The sequence below is a fragment of the Barbatula barbatula genome (genome assembly GCF_947034865.1).
Source record: "Barbatula barbatula genome assembly, chromosome: 7".
Classification (NCBI taxonomy): domain Eukaryota; kingdom Metazoa; phylum Chordata; class Actinopteri; order Cypriniformes; family Nemacheilidae; genus Barbatula; species Barbatula barbatula.
In genome coordinates this window covers 18288519-18309873 of record NC_136770.1, presented here as the reverse complement: position 1 = coordinate 18309873, position 21355 = coordinate 18288519, and the positions used below count along the sequence as shown (strand labels likewise).

Genomic DNA, 21355 nt, shown 5'->3' with positions numbered 1-21355 from the left:
AGCGGAGAGGATAAACATTTTTCTTATTTCTTTAGTCCATTTTGGGGAATGCGCGCAGTCCCTGGTCCTTCAGCAGCTCCATCTGGTCCACTGGCAATGACTCCACCCTCAACACCTTCAACACTCCCGCTTCCTCCACACTCCCTGACTTGGTCAGTCACACCGCACCACCCACACCTGCCCCCAACGACATGGGCCGCACCTACAATCCCTGGAGCATGGCGTGGTCTCCCTCACTAAATCGCTGGAACTCAGAGCCCTGGCCTAACAGCCCTGACAACAACAATGGCATCTGAGATTTGCCCCACTAAGCAACCGAAAATGTAGTGGTTTCTTAATAGAATTTTTTTTTGTAAACCGAAGATCATTTTAATTATAAAAATCCATTGGAAAGGTTCTAAGTCCCTTACAAATTTAAGGACTATTTATTTTCACGTGATATCATAAAAATGCCTTACGGTCCATTTTACCTGACACAGGATGAAGATCGACAACATTGGCTAAACACAACACAATTGTCCTTGTAGGGATGTTTTTCTTTTCAATTTTAGAGATGCCCTGTTTTGAGTAGTACTGCATTTAAGGTATTTGGCCCAGTATTACTATATGGTTTAAGATGCAGTGTTACTCAACCTTAAAAATAAGCACTTTGTGTAAAACCCGGCTCGTACGGAGCTATTATTTTGCTTTAAGGATTTCATTGATTTTAGAGCATTTTCTGACCACTTGGTTGATTTAGCGTTGGAAAATGGTTGGCAAGATCTTGTTTATCAGGCCAGTAAGGTCCTACCCCCCTCGAGGTCAAAGCCAGCTCGTAAAAGACTTTGAGATTTTATTTTATTTTGTTTTAATTGGCCTCTGGCGAAAGTGAAAAGCTTTATTTGCTGAAATTGACTTCTAATTTGAGGGAGCTTAAAGAACTTGGAATGTGTTCTGTGAATCATTCATTTGTCACTTCATGAGTGAAAGAATTGGTCACATAGGTTGAAATAAACATATCAGGCTGGAGGAGTGACTTGTTTTATTTCTGCTTAACATGGTTTTGAATAAACAGAAAATAAATTGATTGAGTGATTGCTGTTGAAATGGAAATCCAATTGTAATTTTTATGACATTCATTCTTATAGTCCCACAGACAAAGACAATGCGTTTGCTACCTTTCACAGAAAGAAACATGTTTTTATGCTATCTGTAAAGACATTTTGAGCATTGCACTAAACTTCAGATGGTTACATTTCCTCATCACAAACACTCGATGGCCTTTGTTTAGTGAATTGGATGGATCCAAAACCATCATGCCTCGTCCCAGTTCACCTTGCATCTCCACACGTACAGCACACTCTAGACTCTTTGTGATAATACTGCTGTCTACACAAGCTGCAACGGCATACGCATCATAAGGCACAAACCCTTGCCCGAAAAGGAAATCTTTCTTGTTGATGCCGAAGTCTCTAGAAAAGGCCCAGCATTTTGAAGTTATCTTCTTCATGAACCGAGCAGCCGATGTATCCTGATTGACCAGCTCATCAAAAAACTCCTGGCAAGATATTAGTTGATCAGAAATTTGTCTTCCAACATTTACATTGGATGATTTTTTTTATTGGTTTTATAAGTGTTGGGAGGTTCTTACCCAAGGCAGTTTGCTTCTGCAAGTAAACTCCCAGGTTGCAATGTGTGTCGTGCAGGTATATTCCTCTAAAACTATGTAAGCGGATTCTGCATCCATTCCAAAATTAAACTCTGCACATGGCGTCACATTTCCCATGCCTGTAATATAAACAAAAGTAGTCACTTGGGGAAGCTGGTAGAAACACAGAATGTGCTTGTGCTATAAAATAAATTTGCTTACCTTCCATATTCCCACCCATAATATACATATCCTTGAGTTTCTGAGGCAGCGTGGGATCTAATTTTACAGCCAAAGCCAAGTTAGTCAGTGGACCAAGAGCTATGAGGGAAACCTGTGTATGAGTAAACAAACTGTGACCTGTCCATCATGTCAATAACCAACCACAAGATGGCATCACAACAGAAAAGTTACATTATTCCATATGCTTCCAGACACAATTATTTTTGGCATTTCTGATTTATTTGTACAGTTAAGTGAGAGAGAGGACATGAAGCGAAGTGGTAGAGAGAAGGAGGTGGGTTCGGGAAAGGACCACGAGACAGGAACCAAACTGGGTCTCCCGATTCGCAAACGCGCCACATGTCGGAGCACTGCCCACGAGGCTATCGGCTCTGACTTGTTCAATATGCTTCCAGATACTTAAAACTATTATAATATTGTATTTCTTACCTCTCCCTGGTTTTCATTTATCAGTCTTATCATGGCTTGTACGGCTTGCTCCTTTTGTATCTGATTCTTCCAAATGTCTGAATCTCTGTTCTCCAGAACATCACCCAACCCATCTGTGCCAAAGTGATCTTTTAAAGACCTCACAGCTTTGACTAGAGGGCCTGCAGACCCTTTGAAGACCGGAATCTGAGGCGAAACAACGCACGCCAGTTTGTGTAAATTCTGAATATTGGTTTTTAAGCACCAGTAAACTGTTTTTTAATTTATATTAGCCTTACCTGAGTTTGTCCACAGACCGACAGCACGTGCAGAACGTTTTGACAGACGTTATCCACATCAGCGTTTCCAAAACAGCAGGTGATACCCAGTATCTTTACATTTGGAGCTGCGAGAGCAACTATAATAGCCAGAGCGTCATCTATCCCGCAGTCTGTGTCGATTATCACCAGCTTTTGAGCCATGCTGGTTAGGTGGAGCACAAGTGAAGAGTTTGTTAACAATTCATAATAATCACACACAAGTAAAAAGTTGCATTAAAGGAGTTGCATTCATAAAGAAAACTCATCATTTACTTACCCTCTTGTCTTAAACCTTTTTTTCTTTTTCAAAACCCAAAGCATGATATTTTGAAAAATGTTGGTAACCAAAAACCACCGGTCCCTATTGACTTCTATGATATGGACACAAAACCAATGCAAGTCTATGGGGACCAATTGGTTTTCTGTTACCAACATTCTTCAAAATATCTTCTTTGGTGTTCTGCAGAAGAAAGTCAAACAAGTTTGAAATGACAAGAGGGTGTGTAAAGACAGAATTTTCATTTTGAAGGTGAACTATACCTTTTTTTTAATATATAGCAAAAAATCAAGAATATCAACTTTATTGTAAACTATAGATTGTAAAAGAAATTCACATATCTAAGAGGAGCAAATACATATATGCTACATAAATAATAATATACTATAGTAATAATAATACTATAATAAACTCTAATTACCTTATTATACTACAAGTATTGCAGTTTTGTATTGTATAGACAGTATTATATTGTATGACAATATTTATTCGGGCTACCACAAAATTTGCCAACCATATTCTGGTGAAGATGAAATGATAATATATTGTATTTGTAATCCATGACACTGCATGCTTTGCGCAAATGACATCAAGCTACATAGTCACGAGCACGGGTTAGCATTGCTGTAGTTTAACAGTTTTGAGATACAGTTATATTTCTTTTTTTAGTTATTTCCGTATCTATGTGAGTTTTTAATTTAGCCTTCACGCAACATGGAAGTATGAACGCCAAAAAATAAATCCAGCTTTCTTTTTCAAGACTGTCAGCGCCATTGGACTTTGAGCAAAGTTAAATCACGCGTATAAACCAATGTAAATTACAGGTGTTAATGTACAGGCTGTACTTTACCACAGGCACAGACACAGAAGCTGATATTTATGTTAAAAAAATTAAGCCTTTTCCACATTATATAAATGAAATGCATGTGGGTATACTAAATAGACACAATACGTTACATGTGGTATACTCAATAGATATTTTAAAAGTTTAGCCTCTCATTCATGCGTTTTCAAATTACCCTCGCTATTTTAAAAAGGAAATATGTGATCGAATAATGTCTGATGGAGCCAGACTATATTGTTTTTCACTTTTTCTTATTGTTTTACCTACCTTGTTTCTGCGCGTAACTTACTCCCGTGTATTGATAGTTCGACCCCCTTGTCTTTTATCCTGATGCGGTACTAGCGGCTGCCTTTAGCAACCAAGTTTTTGCTTACAAAAACAGAGGGTGGATAGTCTTATAAAGGCTATCAATATTTACTGCACCTAGTGAAATATTTCAAATATTGCGTTAAAATGTACATCCCTCTTTACAGAAAGTTTGTTGTAGATTTAAATAAACCTTCTTGCTTTGATTTGTAGAAATATTGTACAATTTTGTGTCACATAACACCCCCCGTTTCAGGTTGGTAGAGCCTGCTGAAACACAGCTATAGGCACAGTAACGCTATACAGTCAAGAGAGGTCGCGCAGCGCGGTTTAAACAAACACATTATCCCCGCAAAACTGACAAGGTATGTGGTTTCTTTATTTGAGTAAATACCAGATACGTATGAATTTCGCTGTTATTTGTCCTCGTGATCAATTCGCGAATTAACGACGTTGTATGTAAAGGCTGGATTCTGAGCCGGTTGATCGATACCGCGTAACGGTTCGCTGTTATTTATCGGTGGTTTAAAGCCTAGATGATGGCCCTTTAAATGAAACCTTGTCATCTCGATGTTCTTGGTTGAACGTAAATGATGCTAGTGTATTGGTGCACTGCAAATGGGGCACCATTGCATTTTAGTACATTTGAATAATAAAGCGTCTATTATTGAAAGCTGTCAGTTTTAGTCTGGGCCACCATCCCTTCTCTCAACCACCTACAGCCGGAGATAAAACCATCTGGCCTAGTTTAGGACTATAAACCACTACCATGATGATGGAATCAACAGTCCACACCTTAGGTTGCATAAATTCAGTATAATTCAATATTATGCCGTGTTCTTGCTTGCCATCTGTAAGTGTAATATTTTATACAATGTTTAAAATATCATCATTTGAATTGTTATGCGTTACTTTGTATATTTTATACCCTTTTTTATTTTTAATAGTACCCAGTGGATGAGATTCTTTGAGCTCTCTGGGACCAAGCCCAGCGTGACAAACACCCGCAGGTTATTCTCTTAACCGCCATCCCAGTTCTCCGTTCAATGCCTAACACTGTGGAAAGTGAAGGCGCCAAGGTATCTGCAAGTACTGGTCAGGAGGCTCCTTCACGGGCCCCGGGCAGAGAGGATGAGCGTGAGCGCAGCTTCCGGAGCCCGTTGTCACATGACGCGCTGCGGGGTCGACGGGCATCCAGTGCTGAACTACAGATTCCGTGGACTTGCCCTGTAACACATTCCAGGGAGAAGTTCTACACAGTCTGCTCAGACTACGCGCTGCTTAACCGAGCCCGGCCCGTCATCACATCTGAAGATGGGCCGGCGGCAAATCCAGACGGCGGGACGTCAATGGTCAAGCACAACACTGCTTCAGCATCCCAGTGTCACTCTGGGGGAATAAGTGTGTCTTTAGATGGGAACTGTGACATGGAGGGTGTGACATCTAGCAACCAGCCTGTGCTGGCCTGGGAGATTGACACCTCAGATTTTGATGCGGTTTTAACACGAAAGGCCAGAACAAGTATGTGGCTTCATGTTAATAATTTCTTTTGTAGACCACAAATGCTGACATGCTTTGAAATGATAAAATCTTAATCGGTCATTCATTTAAAAATAATATTTCACACACTAATGAATTTACGTAAATAGATCACAAGACTGAAAGTACCAGGGTCATTTTTTAATCCAAAAGCTGGTCATTAAACCTTTTTCCTGGAGAATGAGATCATATTCGCCATCTGCTGTAGTTTATGTAACTCCACAGTGATGACCTCATTGACACGGGTGATGTCACAGTTCTCCCTACTTACTAACGTTATGATAAGCTTTATGTATGTAAACAGATAAACAATTTTTTTTGCATCTATATGAACCTTTTTGTCACATTATTATAAAATGCATATTTTTATAATGCATACATTTTAAACAGCAAATGCCTAATATGCTTTGCCGTAGCTCAGTACTTAGACCATGGCACTAGTAACGCCAAGGTCATGGGTTCGGTCCCAGGGGATTGCACATTCCAAGAAAACAAATGTATAGTATGATGCAATGTAAGTTGCTTTTGATAAAAGCGTCTGCCAAATTCACGAATGGAATAAATCTAATGCTATTTATTATGGTGTTAATGTTATTAAAGATCCCTAGTTTATCATAAAATTAAAATAAATAATCGTAAAATTAAACCTTGGAAATGGTTTCCTCAGGTAATGTTAAGAAATTAAACTCAAAGAAAATGAAATCCTCAGACAGGCCTATCAGAAACCTCCAAGATCTGCCAACACAGGCCTCTCTGGACGACATCAAACAAAGGAAAGTCCTGGACCTCCGTAGATGGTAAACCGGCTTTACTCACGTTCTTTTGAATTAACAAATTGAAAAGAAACTTTTGATGACTGATATCTTAACTATTTGACATCCTAGGTACTGCATTAGCCGTCCGCAATATAAAACTTCATGTGGAATCTCTTCACTAGTCTCCTGCTGGAACTTCCTCTACAGTACTTTGGGAGCAGGCAGGTCTGTGTGTTCATTGCTGAAATGTATGACACATTTTGAGTTTTGTGGGTAATTTCAGATTGAGATGGCACAGTTGTGGCCTGGGGGTTAGAGCATTGGGCTTGTGATCAGAAGGTTGCTGGTTCGAATCTCAGTACCAGCAGGTCATGACTGAAGTGCCCTTGAGCAAGGCACCTTACCCCTGATTGCTCTGCAGTAATGTGCCACTGTATAAAACTACTTGTAAGTCGCTTTGGATAAAAGCGTCTAATAAATGTAAATGTCTCAAGGTGTATTTTTAGAAGCAGGACTAGCACATTAATTTGATCTATTTTAAGAACTGAATTGTAAGCCAGTCTTTGAAAACTGTGCAAGAATAGTGAAAAGTAACCTTCAGATTTTGTTTGTTCAGTCTTCCACCTATTTCTCAAGAAGAGGCCCTGCATATACTCGGCTTCCAGCCTCCATTTGAAGACATCAAATTTGGACCATTTACAGGCAATGCCACTTTGATGCGGTAATATTACTGTATTACTTGCTCTTTGAAGGTGTCCTACTATTTTAATATATATTAATTCCTATGTATTTTTATTTTGGCGCAGATGGTTCAGACAACTCAATGATAATTTTCGTGTCCGAGGATGCTCATACATACTGTACAAACCTCACGGGAAGCACAAGACAGCGGGAGAGACAGGTCTTTCAGTCTTAAAGAGAATTTCATATCATATTGTCCTACCGAGGCATTTCTGATGTGGTCAACAGCTCTGACATCGTGAAGTTACCTAAAGGGCAAACAAATCTGCTTGGGTCAACCAGTAGTATTTCTATTATTTTATGTTTATACAGCCTAGTTTACAGTCCAGTTTAAACCTCAGGAGTGACAGAGTCATCCAACAGCATGTGAAAGACAGCATTACAAGACACTTGAAACTGTGATAAAATTGAGGTTATCACATTAATAATACATTTTAAACTTTGCCTAAATACATGCACAGATATTACTGTTACTTAAAAGTGAATATCAACTTGTTTTTGAGGTCCGAAAAATACAAAGTATCTTTTCTGCTATTGAAAACTATTTCTCCAGTATTCATTTTCTGCAAACAAATGCAAATAGAAACAATATTTTTATAGGAAATTGGAAGAAATGGCATAAAATATACATGATCACCATGTTTCTTCATACTAGCCGATGGAGCTCTGATGAAGCTGACCCAGGGCCTCAAAGATGAGTCCATGGCCTACATTTATCACTGTCAAAATCACTATTTCTGTCCTGTGGGCTATGAAGCTACACCACTAAAAGCAGCCAAAGCATACAGGTACAACTTTTGGTGTTATTAAGCACTCAAATTACTTTCATTTAGGATATTTTCCTCCTGACACAGCTGTAAGAGAAATTAAAATGACAAAATTGATACTTAAAAGTTATATAAGCTGAAAGTTATGTTATTAATAAGATCACTTTTTACAGGGGTCCATTGCCTCTTAATGAAATGGAACACTGGATTCTCATTGGTGAACCAAGCAGGAAACACCCTGCAATCCACTGTAAAAAGTATGGCTAGTTATGCATTTGCAGTGTTTGGTGTAAATAATAAATATTACTTTTAATGACATTTATTAATGTGTAAATAACAAATATGGCACTGATCTTGTTTTAAAAACCAGGTGGGCGGATATTGTGACGGATCTAAACAGTCAGAATCCAGAATACTTGGACATTCGCCATTTAGAGAGAGGCATTCAGTATCGTAAAACCAAGAAGGTAAGTAATTAAAAATGATGGTAATAGCACTTCTACAGTAATATGGATAATACATATTATTGGAAACCTTGGATCCCCATATTTTGTGATTTTTATTTTTGCAAATATATAGCCAAATAAAGTATTGAAAAGTTATTGTCAGCTTTGACAACACAGTATTCAATCATTTGAAAAGTACAATGTTTTTACCATTCCCTGAAAAACTGTAAATTTAGACATCCGAGGTTTTAGAAGGACAACAACGGTATATACAGTTATATTTAAAACATTTGTTATTTCAAGAAGTGTCAGAATGTTTGATGAAAGATAGAATATTATTTTATAATATTTTATAGGTAGGTGGCAATCTTCATTGCATCATGGCCTTCCAAAAAGTAAACTGGCAAAAGTTGGGACCGTGGGCACTGAATCTTGAAAAACTGAGGCATGATCTCCAGCATCAGGCTTCAGAGAACAGAGGCCAAGCAGGACCAGAGGACGGTTCTGAGGAGAGATCAGTAAAACCTCTGGGCAGGTGCCTCAGCACAGGGAACCAGAAGTCAGACAATGGGTGGAAGCGCTTGTCCAACACAGCGGAGTACAGGCACAGAGGCTCTCCAGATAGTGACCCAGATGAAGACATAACCGACTAAATCTGAAATGCCGACCCTCCACTGGAGGAGCTTATTGGGTATTCAGACATTTAAAGAATATTTACCTTTCCAGGAGGTTATTGAAAAAAAAGATAATATTTAGATATGTAGGCTAATAATAAATCGCAGACAAAATTGGGAGTGGTGTGGGGTAGTGGTTAAACGCTAAGGGCTTGTATCCGCAAGGTTGCTGGCTTTTTGTAAGGAATGAGCGATCATCCGTGTGTCCTCGAGCAAAACCTTTGACTCCAGGTTTCTTAACGTGGATTTTTCTGATAATCAATTAACGTTGTCATTCCTTTGCGACATAATGTGAAGTCTTGGTCATGTATAATGGATCTTTTGTATTCTGTTCCAAAATACTACCCATAATCCCTCCAAGATGTTAAATCACCTCTCTGATAGGTCAGTGCTGCTTTGTGAAACATTGTGAATAAATGTAACTGCACTGTGCGCACCAAGGATACGATGAATATTAACTTTTCAGATCAATATTTTTTTTCTGTTATTTGCTACTATTTGTTATAAGTACAGTGTGGACTATGTTACAGATTACAGTGTTACTAACACTAAATATTAAAGGTACAAGCAGGTCAACGTTATCGTAGATCTAAAGATACTGGAGTGTTTAACAATGTCAAACATCAGGATGGGTTTATATGAAATAATTATTTGCGTGACAACATAGGATGGAGCCATCTGTAATTAGTACCTTGAAGGATCTCAGTGATGCTCTTTGTGAAATACTGCATGATTGCCTCCATATTGTGCTTTGCAAATTGTGTTCTTTGTAGATAGTTCACCCAAAAATGAAAATTCTGTCGTAATTTACTGCAGAACACAAACTCTGGTATTTTAAAGTATGAACAACACCGGTACCTATTGTTTCAAATTGGTGTCTATCCAATAGAATTGAATGGATACCACCCTTGTTCGGGTTCCAACAGTCTTCAAATTATCTTCTTTTGTGTTCTGCAAAATACAGTCATACAGGTGAGAAATGACAAGAGATTTTTTTGGGTGAATTGTCCCTTTAACACGGCAACATCTAATGTTCAATGTTTAATGTCCAGTCATAACAAATCTCAAGTGCAACTGTTGTGTTGGTAGTTTTATTTATAAATAAAATATTTATACATATTTTACCAATTAATGGACTTTTATGGATGACAAACATCACTGTAACTCTCGGCCCGTTAAACACGTTATAAAACATTTCTAGATAGTTTCAACTCTGCTCAAAAGATCCACCAGCCCCTCTCTACTAAGGAACATAGTTTCTCCACTCCGCTGACAAAGAACTTCAAATATGGGTAGATCCTCTAAAGCTTTCTGCCCTACCACCACCACATAAGGATACCCCAGAATCTTAGCATCCTTTAATCGTTTCCCAATGGTCATCTGAGTCCTGTCATCCAGGACCACCTCTCCTTTTAGGTTCGCTAGACTGTTACCCAAGCTTTGAGCCAGATCCTCAGAGATTCTTGTGGCTTCTTGCGCCTTACTGCCCTTTTTAGGAGAAAGAACACACACTTGAAAAGGAGCGATTAACCCAGGCCAGCGAATAGCATTGTCTGATGACAGCACCTCTATCGAGGCAGCAAGGATTCGCGTCACACCCAGTCCAAAACAGCCCATCTCTGCCACTGAAGGCTCATTCGAAGCATTGACAATCAAAGCTTTAAAAGCCTGTGAATATTTTGTGCCAAGGTAAAAAGTGTGGCCCACTTCAATGCCTCTGGTTTCACTCAATACGCCATTTTGGCACTGTGAGCAGTGAGTCTGTCCCGAGTCCATGGTTTCAACGTTGGCAGAAAATCCACAGTTTTGACAAACAAGTAATCGATCTTCACCGATGTCTGCTGGTAGCTGAAACTCATGGGAAAGTGTGCCCCCTATGTTGCCGGTGTCAGCCTGAACCTGCACCCAATTCAAACCCAGCCGGTCGAACAGACGTCCGTAGGCTCGACACACAGACTGGTACGTATCAAGGGCTGCCTCCTCGCTAATATCAAATGAATACATGTCTTTCATGTAGAACTCCCGTCCCCGAAGGAGCCCAAACTTTGGCTTCTGTTCGTCACGAAACTTGCGTGTTACCTGAAAGACACAACCACAACATTTTCATAAATATAGTTTGTAATAACTAGTCTACATGAGGACATTTTAAAGACATTTTAATACCTGATACAGCAAAAGCGGAAGTTTCTTGTGGGATACCGTGCTCTGCGAAGCAAAAAGCTCTGTAATTGCTTCTTCATGAGTCGGCCCAAGGCAGTATTCCGCATTATGGCGATCCTGTAGCCTGAACATCTCTTTCCCCATGAGCTCCCAGCGTCCACTCGTCTTCCACAGTTCTGAACTGCACAACACTGGCATGTCAACTTTTTGCCCACCGATGGCATGCATCTCCTCATCGACGAGCCGGACGAGCTTCTCCATGGACCTCAGAGCCACTGGTAAATAGTAGAAGCAGCCGGGGTTGGACGGATGGATCAGTCCCGTCTGCAGCATCAGTCTCTGGCTGCGACATGTCAGGTCTCCTCCCTCCTGACCTTCCCGGAGGTTGGAAGGCTGGAAGAGACGAGATACGCGAGGAGTTGGGATGATGGGTTTGGATGGAGGGGAGACTGGGGGAGAAGTGTGGGTGGCACAGTTGATGTGACTTCTCTTTAATTCTTTAAGGAACGTCCTGGAGAGGATGGCTGGAAGTTTGTGAGTTTTAAAGTGACGCATCAGCACGTCCATTTTTGACAATTTGGATGTTCCTCTGGCAATGAATAAACAAATAAAGATCAGCATGAAAACATAGTTATGGCTGATAAAGCAACATCAACTGATAGTCCCACAGTAATGACTGTACATTTCCAAAATCACACGAGAACAATCCCATTCAAACCTTATAATGAAATGATAGGAGCGCACTTGCTGTCACTCTCATTAAACTAAAGCTCTCAAGCTAACCGTCGCGCACATTTCATCACAGAAAAACGACAAAAAGATAAAGCTTACCGTGAGTTTACTTTCTCATCAACTCTAAAATTCTGTTAGATCAAACTGATCATTTTTTTGTATGACATTGCTGTCAATGCGCAAGCGTGCGATCTACACATGACAACTTCCTACATTAAATGACAAAAGGCGTGTTCGACTTCACGCGGCACTGCGCAGACCGACTTATGATATTAAAGTACCGCGGGAATTAGTCGAAATCTGCGCTATCGAATGGCTCTCGCGGGACTTTGATTTCACGCACCGGTCGTTCTGCGCAGCGCATCATGAAGGCGATTTTTCTTCTTTTGCTTAATCGAGGCCACCAGCACTCCACACTGCCTCCTAGTGTTTTAGAGTAGAAAAACAGCGCTACCACAAGCGACCGATCAAAAACATTATGGGAGGAGTCTGTTTCTAAGGTGATTTCAAACAACACATCAGAACCGAACTGGTGTCCTGCATGCTTACTCTGTTTATAGGAAAGCGTGAAATATGTCTAACACAAATATCAAGCAGAAGAGAGCGGCTCTGAAAGTGTCCAAGTAAGTTTCTACTTTACGGGAAGAAACGGCATCCTTGCCAGTCAGCTGTATATTAAAATGTTAAATATACTAAACTATCGGTGCTATTTTAAACACACGTTGAGTACTTGTATAGCCTACTGAATGCTCAGGTTGCACGTTAAATATGACTATATGGGATATTTGTGGTTTTAGGGTAAAACTTAATGTCTCTGCATTTACAGTAGGCCTAAGTTAGTCAGGGCAAAAGTTGTTCAATATGATAAAAAACTAAAAGTCAAAAACACACACCTACGCCTAAAATCTTTTTTTTGTCAACTAACCGTGTAGAGCTTACATTTATAAGACCAAAATATGCATTATCACATTGTAAACCAAGCTTTCTTTGTTTCAGAATTTCCAAAACACTGAATGTGTCATCCGCATTATTCCCTGCAAATCAAAGCATCACAAAAAGCAGCAGCACTTTATTCAGCCGAAGGAGTTTCAGTTCAACAGAAGATGCTAAACTCTCGGATAAGACCTCTGTCCAAACCCCAAAACACAATGTACTGCTTACAACAGTTTTTTATTGCACGTAGCACTTTATTCTCCATGTTATTTATTGAACATCCTTTTTTTTCTTTCAAACCAGGTGCGTGATGAAAATGGACAGGACGTCACTCCTCAGCCATTGTATCATGGCGATCCTGCAGTTTCACAACCTAAACAAGGCAAACTATTCACAACGCATGACACATCATGGGGTACAACGACAGATTTTCTCTCCGTGGCTTTTCAAACTAATGCAAGCTTTGGTGCACCGTTTACAAGGTAACGTAAGGTTGTTTTCTAGTACTTTGCTCATAAAACTATACCAAAAAGTATTCAAACATACTTTTGTTTGTGTAAAATAACTGTCACTATACACTATAGTAACAAATAATCAATGATGTCTTGTCAGGTCTTTTTTGGGGAGCATTTCAGCATCCATAACGAGCCAGTCAACAGCAGAATCGGTGAACAATGAAACTGAGGATGTCTCTAAACATGACCTGTCCAATAGTTCCTCGGGTATTTTTGCCTTTTTTATTTCCATTAGCAAGTTAGGTCACACAACAGAGTACATTTCTGTCTAAAGAATTTTTTTGTGTCATGCAGAAGCATTTTTTTGCATTCCAATACTTCACTATGTTTCATTCTGGTTGCTCCATGCAGATGTTCAAGGTCGTAAAGAAGAGGTGATGGAGGAGGTCACGATGAACACTGTGGTGGATTGTTACCTCACTGAGACGGACACCGTGTGGCTGTTAGACATTCCTGCAGTATCCGTGTCATCAGATTCGAAAAACGCTGAGACGGTCAAGTGAGAGCAAACATCACCATACCATAATATCGCTTCAGTCCTTTTGAAACCTTGTATCTCCATATTTTGTTATTTTTTGTCATTATTATTAGTCATACTTCATGTTGGGTTCTGCAAATAGTGAAACAATAAAAAGTATTAAAAAGTGCTTGTCAACTTTGAAAACACTGTATTTAATTATTCAGAAAACAGCTAATTGGACATTTGAGGTTTCGGAAGGACAGCAACGATACGTTCCGATTATATTCAAAATCCAGATGGGATATGATTTTGTTGTATTCTATTTATTGTTTCTAGAATCTGTTTACTAAACTGACAGTTTTTCAGTATTTTAAACCATACGTTCCTCCTACTGTATATTTAATATTACACAACACACCATGAAACCATATTTGCTCTAGCTCTCAGTATTTCTTTTTATCTGAAACTTACTTGGTTGATTTGCCATAAATGTTATTTCTTTTTTCTTTTTAAAGGGAAAGAAACAAAGCGTACATAGAATTGTGTAAAAATAGACAGGGCAATGATAAATACGTGGAGCGGTCAGTGCAGACGTTCAATGGTGCGCCAAAAACAAAGGAGGTCCAAAGTGAGACGGTTACCATGGTAGACAAAGGTGAAGTATCTACAAACGAATTCATTTAAATTGTGCGCCATTTAAGCTACAGGCATACTCTTGTGTTCGATGAATAAATTGTAATAGATATGTTGAATATGTAGTAATACAAAAAGATACAGTTTGATATTCTTTGAATCCCTGTGCAGCTGTCATGTCCACCATCTGGGACATGTATGATTCATTCTGCAGTGGTAGTGAAGAGATTAAGGAAGACACTGCGATACCTTTTGAACGACACAAGGCTGTTGTACCAGATGTGTCCTCTGTGAGTCTTCAAACCCACCCTAAAGACTCCAGCAACTGTGTGTCTATGATAAGTACAGGTGATTATTATAAATATCACAACCACCCTCTCAAGAACAGTTTAAAGCAGAAGATAATTTATGTAATGACCATAATTCACTTTGTAGAAACACATTTATTTTCCACCTTGCTTTCATTTTAGCCAGTGACTTGAGCTCTCATATTGAACTGGACGTCTCTGTGCCCATGGGAAAGGAAGAGGCAGACCCTGAGCTGATTTTACAATCTGACAAATTCAAGCACGATCTGGCTGTGATGGAGAGGGTGGTTCTGGAGAATATCTTCCAGCCTAAGCTTGCTGCATACAGACAGCTGCCGGTCTTAGAGGGTAATGCCTTTTCTTTATCTTAAATATGAGCACAGATCAAATTAAAAGCAAAGTTCATGCGGAAAAGCTCAGTATAAGCAGTTCATACGATCAGTGAATAAAGTCCTTTGGAGACATACTATAGCTTTATTTGTGGACTGATCTCATGATCTCTATTAATCATATATATTATATTATATATATTATTGGTCACCCTTCATGTTTGTCAATGGGTTTTGCAAATATTTAACAAATAAAAAGTATTGAAAAGAGCTTGACAACTTAAAATATACAATGTTTAATTATTACAAAAATGCTTTTTTTCCATTTCCCGCAAAGTAGCTATTTTGGAGACTGTCCATCAGCAAATGATATAAGACATGCTGTTTTTATTTAGATCCAGACTATGTGCGGATCGAAATGGAGGTAGAGGAGGAGAGTTGGACAGAACAGTCCCCGGGTCCATGCTTGGAGCACCTGTGGGCCTTCAAGTGTGACCTCACCATGGGCCGAAATGTCAGCAGTATGGCCTGGAACAAGAAAAACCCAGTACTATCCCTCTTTCCAATATACAGTTGTTCAGATTTATTTATTATATTGTTTAATATCTTTGCTAAACTAATGCTAGGGCCATGCCACCCACAACTTAAAACAATGAATACATTAGTTGAAAGGTTAAAATTGTGCATTGGGTTTCCTTATAGGATCTTCTTGCTGTTGGATATGGACAGTTTGATTTCAAAGATCAGAACTCTGGACTTGTGTGCTGCTGGTCTTTAAAGAACCCCACGGTACTCTTTATATCAAACATACTGATGCAGATTTTAGACAGACAAACACCAGATTTACCCTGTTCAACATACAGTATGTTAGATATGTTAAACTGTTTGAGAAGTTCTGCAAATATATTGTTGCTTTGTATTGGCCAATTGATGGATAAAAAGAATAGCTGAAAAAAGTGAAGGTCTAGCAAAAAGGTCTGTTTTTGTAACCTAATGCAATGTGTTTAGTGACCACTTTGTTTGTATTGTCAGTTGAATATTGTTTTAGTGTTCATGTGTTTCAGTGGCCCGAGCGGATCTTTAATTGTGACAGTGGAGTAACTGCTCTGGATTTCTCATTTTATAATGCCAGTCAGCTGGCTGTGGGAATGTATGATGGCAGCATTTCCGTCTATAATGTACATGGCACAGAGCAAACGGCCATTATTGACAGAAGGTGGAGCTTTGAGTATTTCTATTCTCAGTATTGAAGTTGCATAATATTTATGTGCAGTTACTGTAAAACAGTGCTTCTGAACTGGTGGGTTTGACCCAAAAGTGAAATTCAACAAACCATAGACTTGTATTAAGTAGGTATGCCTAAATAAATAGATACAGTAACTTATAAAGGGGAAACTTTTATTTTTGAATATATCTGGCATATCCTTTTAACCAATACAGTTCATGGTCAGATAAATAAAAAAGTGTATAAGAACATTTTGTCTAGTTTTGCAACCGTTTTTGTTGCAAAACCAAATGAGACGCACTGCGCTTTAAATGTAAATGATTAATTTCATACTAAAAACAAATACAAATTCTAAGCAATTTTATAGAAATATTGTACAGACCTGTTTCATTTAATGTTTCAGTCCTATTTAAATGAATGATGTCAGATGAATGCACTGTACAAATCCCCAATCTGTATTGCAGACAGTGTTCTGAATGTATAGTGACCTCACTCCTGTTTCTCTCTATCAAAGTGACTCGGCCAACATGCACAGGGGTCCAGTGTGGCAGCTCAGATGGATTGATCATGACAAAGGACGGTCTGGTGAGAATAAAGAAGAGACACTGATTTCTGTGTCAGCTGATGGACGAATCAGCAAGTGGTTCCTCCACAAAGGCATGAAACGCACCGGTAATGATCCAATTAAATATACGTAATACCATAGAGTGACATATTCTTGTGACTGAACAATTTATCTGATCCAGCTGTTATTTCTCCTGTTGTTTAATGTTCAAAACCCGACGATCCAGAGAATATCTGAGAATATTTAAACGAACAGGAATATCTTTGTGATAATATATATAGCTCTTGCTTGCTTTTGTCTTTGTTACACATTTTACTTTTTAATACTGTAAACATTTGTTTTATTCCAATTACAAATATATATGTAAGTATACAGTATATAAACCTTTCGTGATCTTTTTTAACAACACAACAACACAAATCAGTTTTAGCTGCCAGAAATTGCTTAATTTCTATATTTCTTCTGTCATTTTTCTGTTAGATCTGATGAAACTGAGACGAACCAAAGACAGAAGCGAGAAAAGCACAAAAGGGAATGCACCTAAAAACGGGTGTGAAGTATTGATCTCACGTTTGGCTTCATGCCTGTGTTTTGATTTCCATCCCAAGGTGAATCATACAAAGAGTTCAGGACTGTTTCTCCCGAAACATCCAGCATTAGAAAGATCTTTCATTCTGGTATTCGCTCATTGTGTTTTACTTTCAGGATTCAAATATCTACCTGGCTGGAACAGAGGAAGGTGAAATTCACAAGTGCTCTTATTCCTATAGTGAGCAATTCTTGGATACATATCAAGCCCACAAAGTATGTTCCGTACTTTACTTTTTACTAAATGTTTCCAAACACAGAACATTTCTCTTTACCTCACATCTCTCCCCAGGGTTCTGTCTATAAGATAACATGGTCACCGTTCGATCCAGATGTTTTCCTAAGCTGTTCCTCAGACTGGACCATTCAGCTGTGGAAACAGGATCTATGCACACCTGTCTTAAGTTTTATCTCCGGTCAGAAGGCCTTGTATGATGTTGTGTGGTCCCCGCACTGTGCCACTGTGTTTGGAGCAGTCAGTGAGAGCCGGGTGGAGATCTGGGACCTGAGAGTCAGCATGTAAGATCTTGTGCTTTCCATGTCTTTTGTCAGTTCAACAACTGTTTGTAAGCCAAAAATACAAGGGGTCCGAAAATCTAAGATGACAATACAAATTTGGGATCCTAAGTATAATTTAACCTTCACTGTAAAAAAATACAACCATATATCTGAAAATGAGAAAATGTTTCATAGTATTTTTAGCTTTTTTATTGTAGATTTTTACAATTTATTTCACCTCATGAAAGTAATAGTTAACCGTAAAATGAAACTTGTGTCATGATTTACTCACCCTCTTGTAATTTCAAACATGTATGACCAGAAGGTATTTTGAAGAATGTTGGGAACCAAACAAAAATACCCATTGACTTGCATTGGTTTTGTGTCTAAGCAATCGAAGTGAATGGGTACCGCTGTCGTTCAGTTACCAACCTTCTTCAAAATATCTTAAAAATAATAGGAGCTTGAATAAATGATGACAGCACTTTAAACTTTGGGTGAACTGTTACTTAATATTTTAGAGCTAATTTTTAATCACATTTTTACCAGTCTGGACCCGATCATTGTAAGCGTGAGCAGTCCAGGAGTGAATCCGTCCACTCTGCTGTTCACCACCGAGACAGACTGTGTTCTGGTTGGGGACAGTGAGGGACAGGTCTCAGTGTATAAACTGAAGAACTTCACTGCAGGAGACGGCACAAAGGTAAGACGTGAAACATCAAACGCATTGAATCTTAATTTGTCTAGTTTAAATATGGTGGCACCAACCATATGGTGCATTTTTGTTACAGTATAGTAGCTTTTCACTCTTACCACTTTCTTTGAATTTTGAATTTCACTGAATTTGAAATGCCATGCTTTGTCTGTCTCATTCAAGTCTATTACATGCAGTCATCTTACTGTATGTGACAGGATTGTTCAACAGGAAGTTAATGCATGTCTGATGTCTTTCAACAGGTAGATGCATTGGAGGATATAATTCAGTCCACACTAGCCAGTCTCCTCTGAATATCATATAAGTCTGTTGTCTTTTTTGTAACTTTCATTATTTTCTTTTGTATACCAAATGAAATTTTTCTATTCAACTGTCTTAGTCTGTGTGTGTTCATAGCCTTTGCGTTTTTGTAAAAAAAACGATGTTAATTCTCCCCAAATATTTCAGACAAGGCACTAAAACATTTAGCAAAACAGTGGCTGTACAGTATTTGACATTGTTTTTTAGTGTTTTTACACATTCCCAGTACTGTCAATTAAAATGTGTGTTACTGCTAGTCCTCCACACATTACAGTTTAACTGCGACATCTCAACCACATCACACGTCTACAAATGACTGTCATTACTGAACTATTGTTCTCTGTAACTTCTCAGAAATTTTCTCTAATCTGAGCGTTTTATTGCAAATCAAACAGTTTAGCATGAAGATTCAGCTCAACTCATATAAGCAAATAAACCAGAGAGCATATAAAACATAAAAGCAGGAAATGAATCCTGTCTGTTTTGTTTATCCATATCACTTTGAATACATTAAAAACTGTCACGAATTGGTTTTGACAGAACCCAGATGCAGGCAGACGAGGGGTTAAATATAAATGTTTAATAAATAAAACACCCGCAATGGGGAAAAACAAGCACAAAAAACACTAGCAAACAAAAACTAGAAACAAACACCTTCCACTAGGGGGACAAAAGCAAAACAAGAATCTTTAGCAAAGATAAATAATAATTCCACAAACTGTAACAGGAACCAGGTAATCCAATAACGGGGGATAATACTGTGCACTCAAGGCATCAGTGTTGGACATAGAGACAATAGATATAAGACAAAGACAAAGCTATAAGACATCCAGTGATCACAAACAGAAGACAATGCACCGACACTGAACAGAGGGAAACTAAGACTATATAAAGGGAGACACTAACGAGGAGTGATTACATGGGGAGAGTGGTGACAGCTGATGGGAATAAAACCCTAATTAAAGTGAAACACCAAACAGACGATGGGAATGAAACCCTTAGGAAATTACCAGAGATAGGAGGGTGGGGCTGAGAGACATAACAGGAAGACACGTGGCATCACGTAACAACATAAAGCCACATGTCTCCACACATAACACAACAAAAACCCGAAAGACGTAGCAATGTCATGACTCTGCCCAGGGAGCTTGAAAGCTCGAGACAGGAAGGACAGAGTCCTAACATTACCCCCGCCCCCAGAAACGCCCCATGGCGTCTCAAGGGAGAAACCTCAGCGGGCCAAAACACAAAAGCACAAAGACAAACACCACAAGCACAACACAGAACAAACTAAAGGGAACATAAGGGAGGCTATGAAGGGGTTCGGGTGGGTCAACAAAAACAACAAACATGGGAGGGGGGGTGGGGGAATGGGAGACCAAACCTTGGGGACACCAGAAAAGGGTGGGACAGGTTGAGGAGACTTGAAACAACCGGACGAGACCGGCGGGGATTTGAAACAACCGGACGAGACCGGCGGGGGCTTGAAACAACCGGACGAGACCGGCGGGGGCTTGAAACAACCGGACGAGACCGGCGGGGGCTTGAAACAACCGGACGAGACCGGCGGGGGCTTGAAACAACCGGACGAGACCGGCGGGGGCTTGAAACAACCGGACGAGACCGGCGGGGGCTTGAAACAACCGGACGAGACCGGCGGGGACTTGAAAAGGCTAGGGAGAGGTGTGTGTCCAAGGGGGAAAAAAGTTTGAGGTGATGCCGGCCGGGGAACTGGCTGAGGCACCGGCTGGAAGTCCGGCTGAGGCACCGGCTGAAAGTCCGCCTGCGGAAGGGCAGGCCTGGACGCCTGCGGATGGGCAGGTCTGGACGCCTGCTGATGGGCAGGTCTGGACGCCTGCTGATGGGCAGGCCTGGACGCCTGCTGATGGGCAGGCCTGGACGCCTGCTGATGGGCAGGTCCTGAAGCCTGCGGAAGGGCAGGTCCTGATGCCTGCGGAAAGGCAGGTCCTGAAGCCTGCGGAAAGGCAGGTCCTGAAGCCTGCGGAAAGGCAGGTCCTGATGCCTGCGGAAAGGCAGGTCCTGATGCCTGCGGAAGGGCAGGTCTGGCCGCCTGCGGAAGGGCAGGTCCTGACGCCTGCGGAAGGGCCGGTCCTGACTCCTGCGGAAGGGCAGGTCCTGACGCCTGCGGAAGGGCAGGTCCTGACGCCTGCGGAAGGGCAGGTCCTGACGCCTGCGGAAGGGCAGGTCCTGACGCCCGCGGAAGGGCAGGTCCTGATGCCCGCGGAAGGGCAGGTCCTGATGCCCGCGGAAAGGCAGGTCCTGATGCCTGCGGAAAGGCAGGTCCTGATGCCTGCGGAAAGGCAGGTCCTGATGCCTGCTGAAGGACAGGTCCGGCCGCCTGCGGATGGGCAGGTCCGGATGCCTGCTGAAGGGCAGGACTGGATGCCTGCTGAAGGGCAGGACTGGATGCCTGCTGAAGGGCAGGA

The 21355-nt window shown here is 40.3% G+C and overlaps 5 protein-coding genes across 6 annotated transcripts in view; 3 read left to right on the top strand and 2 right to left on the bottom strand.

The window, feature by feature from the left end:
* tmem131 (transmembrane protein 131) overlaps positions 1-1008 on the top strand; it is a 32878-nt gene extending 31870 nt beyond the window's left edge. For both annotated transcript variants that reach the window (XM_079460229.1, XM_079460228.1), the window contains exon 41: positions 36-1008. In XM_079460229.1, the coding sequence (XP_079316355.1) occupies positions 36-296 (261 nt within the window). In that variant the 3' untranslated portion in view covers positions 297-1008. The remainder of the gene's footprint in view (positions 1-35) is intronic.
* On the bottom strand, positions 1006-4056 carry LOC306896337 (inosine-uridine preferring nucleoside hydrolase). Its single transcript, XM_079460231.1, has 6 exons — positions 3987-4056; positions 2578-2761; positions 2300-2485; positions 1850-1961; positions 1631-1767; positions 1006-1537 (listed from the first exon to the last, which is right to left on the bottom strand). Exons 2-6 carry the CDS (start codon positions 2758-2760, stop codon positions 1181-1183), a joined length of 975 nt encoding a protein of 324 aa, XP_079316357.1. The 5' UTR covers position 2761; positions 3987-4056; the 3' UTR covers positions 1006-1180.
* Positions 4057-4294: 238 nt separating this feature from the next.
* Positions 4295-10073, top strand: LOC306896029 (basic immunoglobulin-like variable motif-containing protein). The gene is made up of 10 exons (XM_079459676.1): positions 4295-4390; positions 4973-5546; positions 6232-6361; positions 6449-6544; positions 6936-7040; positions 7126-7220; positions 7716-7848; positions 8001-8084; positions 8198-8294; positions 8630-10073. Exons 2-10 carry the CDS (start codon positions 5072-5074, stop codon positions 8924-8926), a joined length of 1512 nt encoding a protein of 503 aa, XP_079315802.1. The 5' UTR covers positions 4295-4390; positions 4973-5071; the 3' UTR covers positions 8927-10073.
* pars2 (prolyl-tRNA synthetase 2, mitochondrial) lies at positions 9945-12078 on the bottom strand. The gene is made up of 3 exons (XM_079459677.1): positions 11939-12078; positions 11111-11696; positions 9945-11026 (listed from the first exon to the last, which is right to left on the bottom strand). Exons 2-3 carry the CDS (start codon positions 11672-11674, stop codon positions 10145-10147), a joined length of 1446 nt encoding a protein of 481 aa, XP_079315803.1. The 5' UTR covers positions 11675-11696; positions 11939-12078; the 3' UTR covers positions 9945-10144.
* Positions 12079-12412: 334 nt separating this feature from the next.
* Positions 12413-18901, top strand: dnai4 (dynein axonemal intermediate chain 4; the record flags this gene model as incomplete). The annotated part of the gene is made up of 17 exons (XM_079461031.1): positions 12413-12462; positions 12836-12989; positions 13076-13254; positions 13385-13494; positions 13639-13786; positions 14263-14402; positions 14552-14728; positions 14851-15036; positions 15413-15564; positions 15720-15806; positions 16082-16233; positions 16757-16914; positions 17288-17415; positions 17513-17611; positions 17688-17914; positions 18443-18596; positions 18851-18901. The coding sequence occupies 17 exons, from the start codon at positions 12413-12415 to the stop codon at positions 18899-18901; spliced, it is 2352 nt and encodes a 783-aa protein (XP_079317157.1).
* Positions 18902-21355: the final 2454 nt, after the last annotated feature.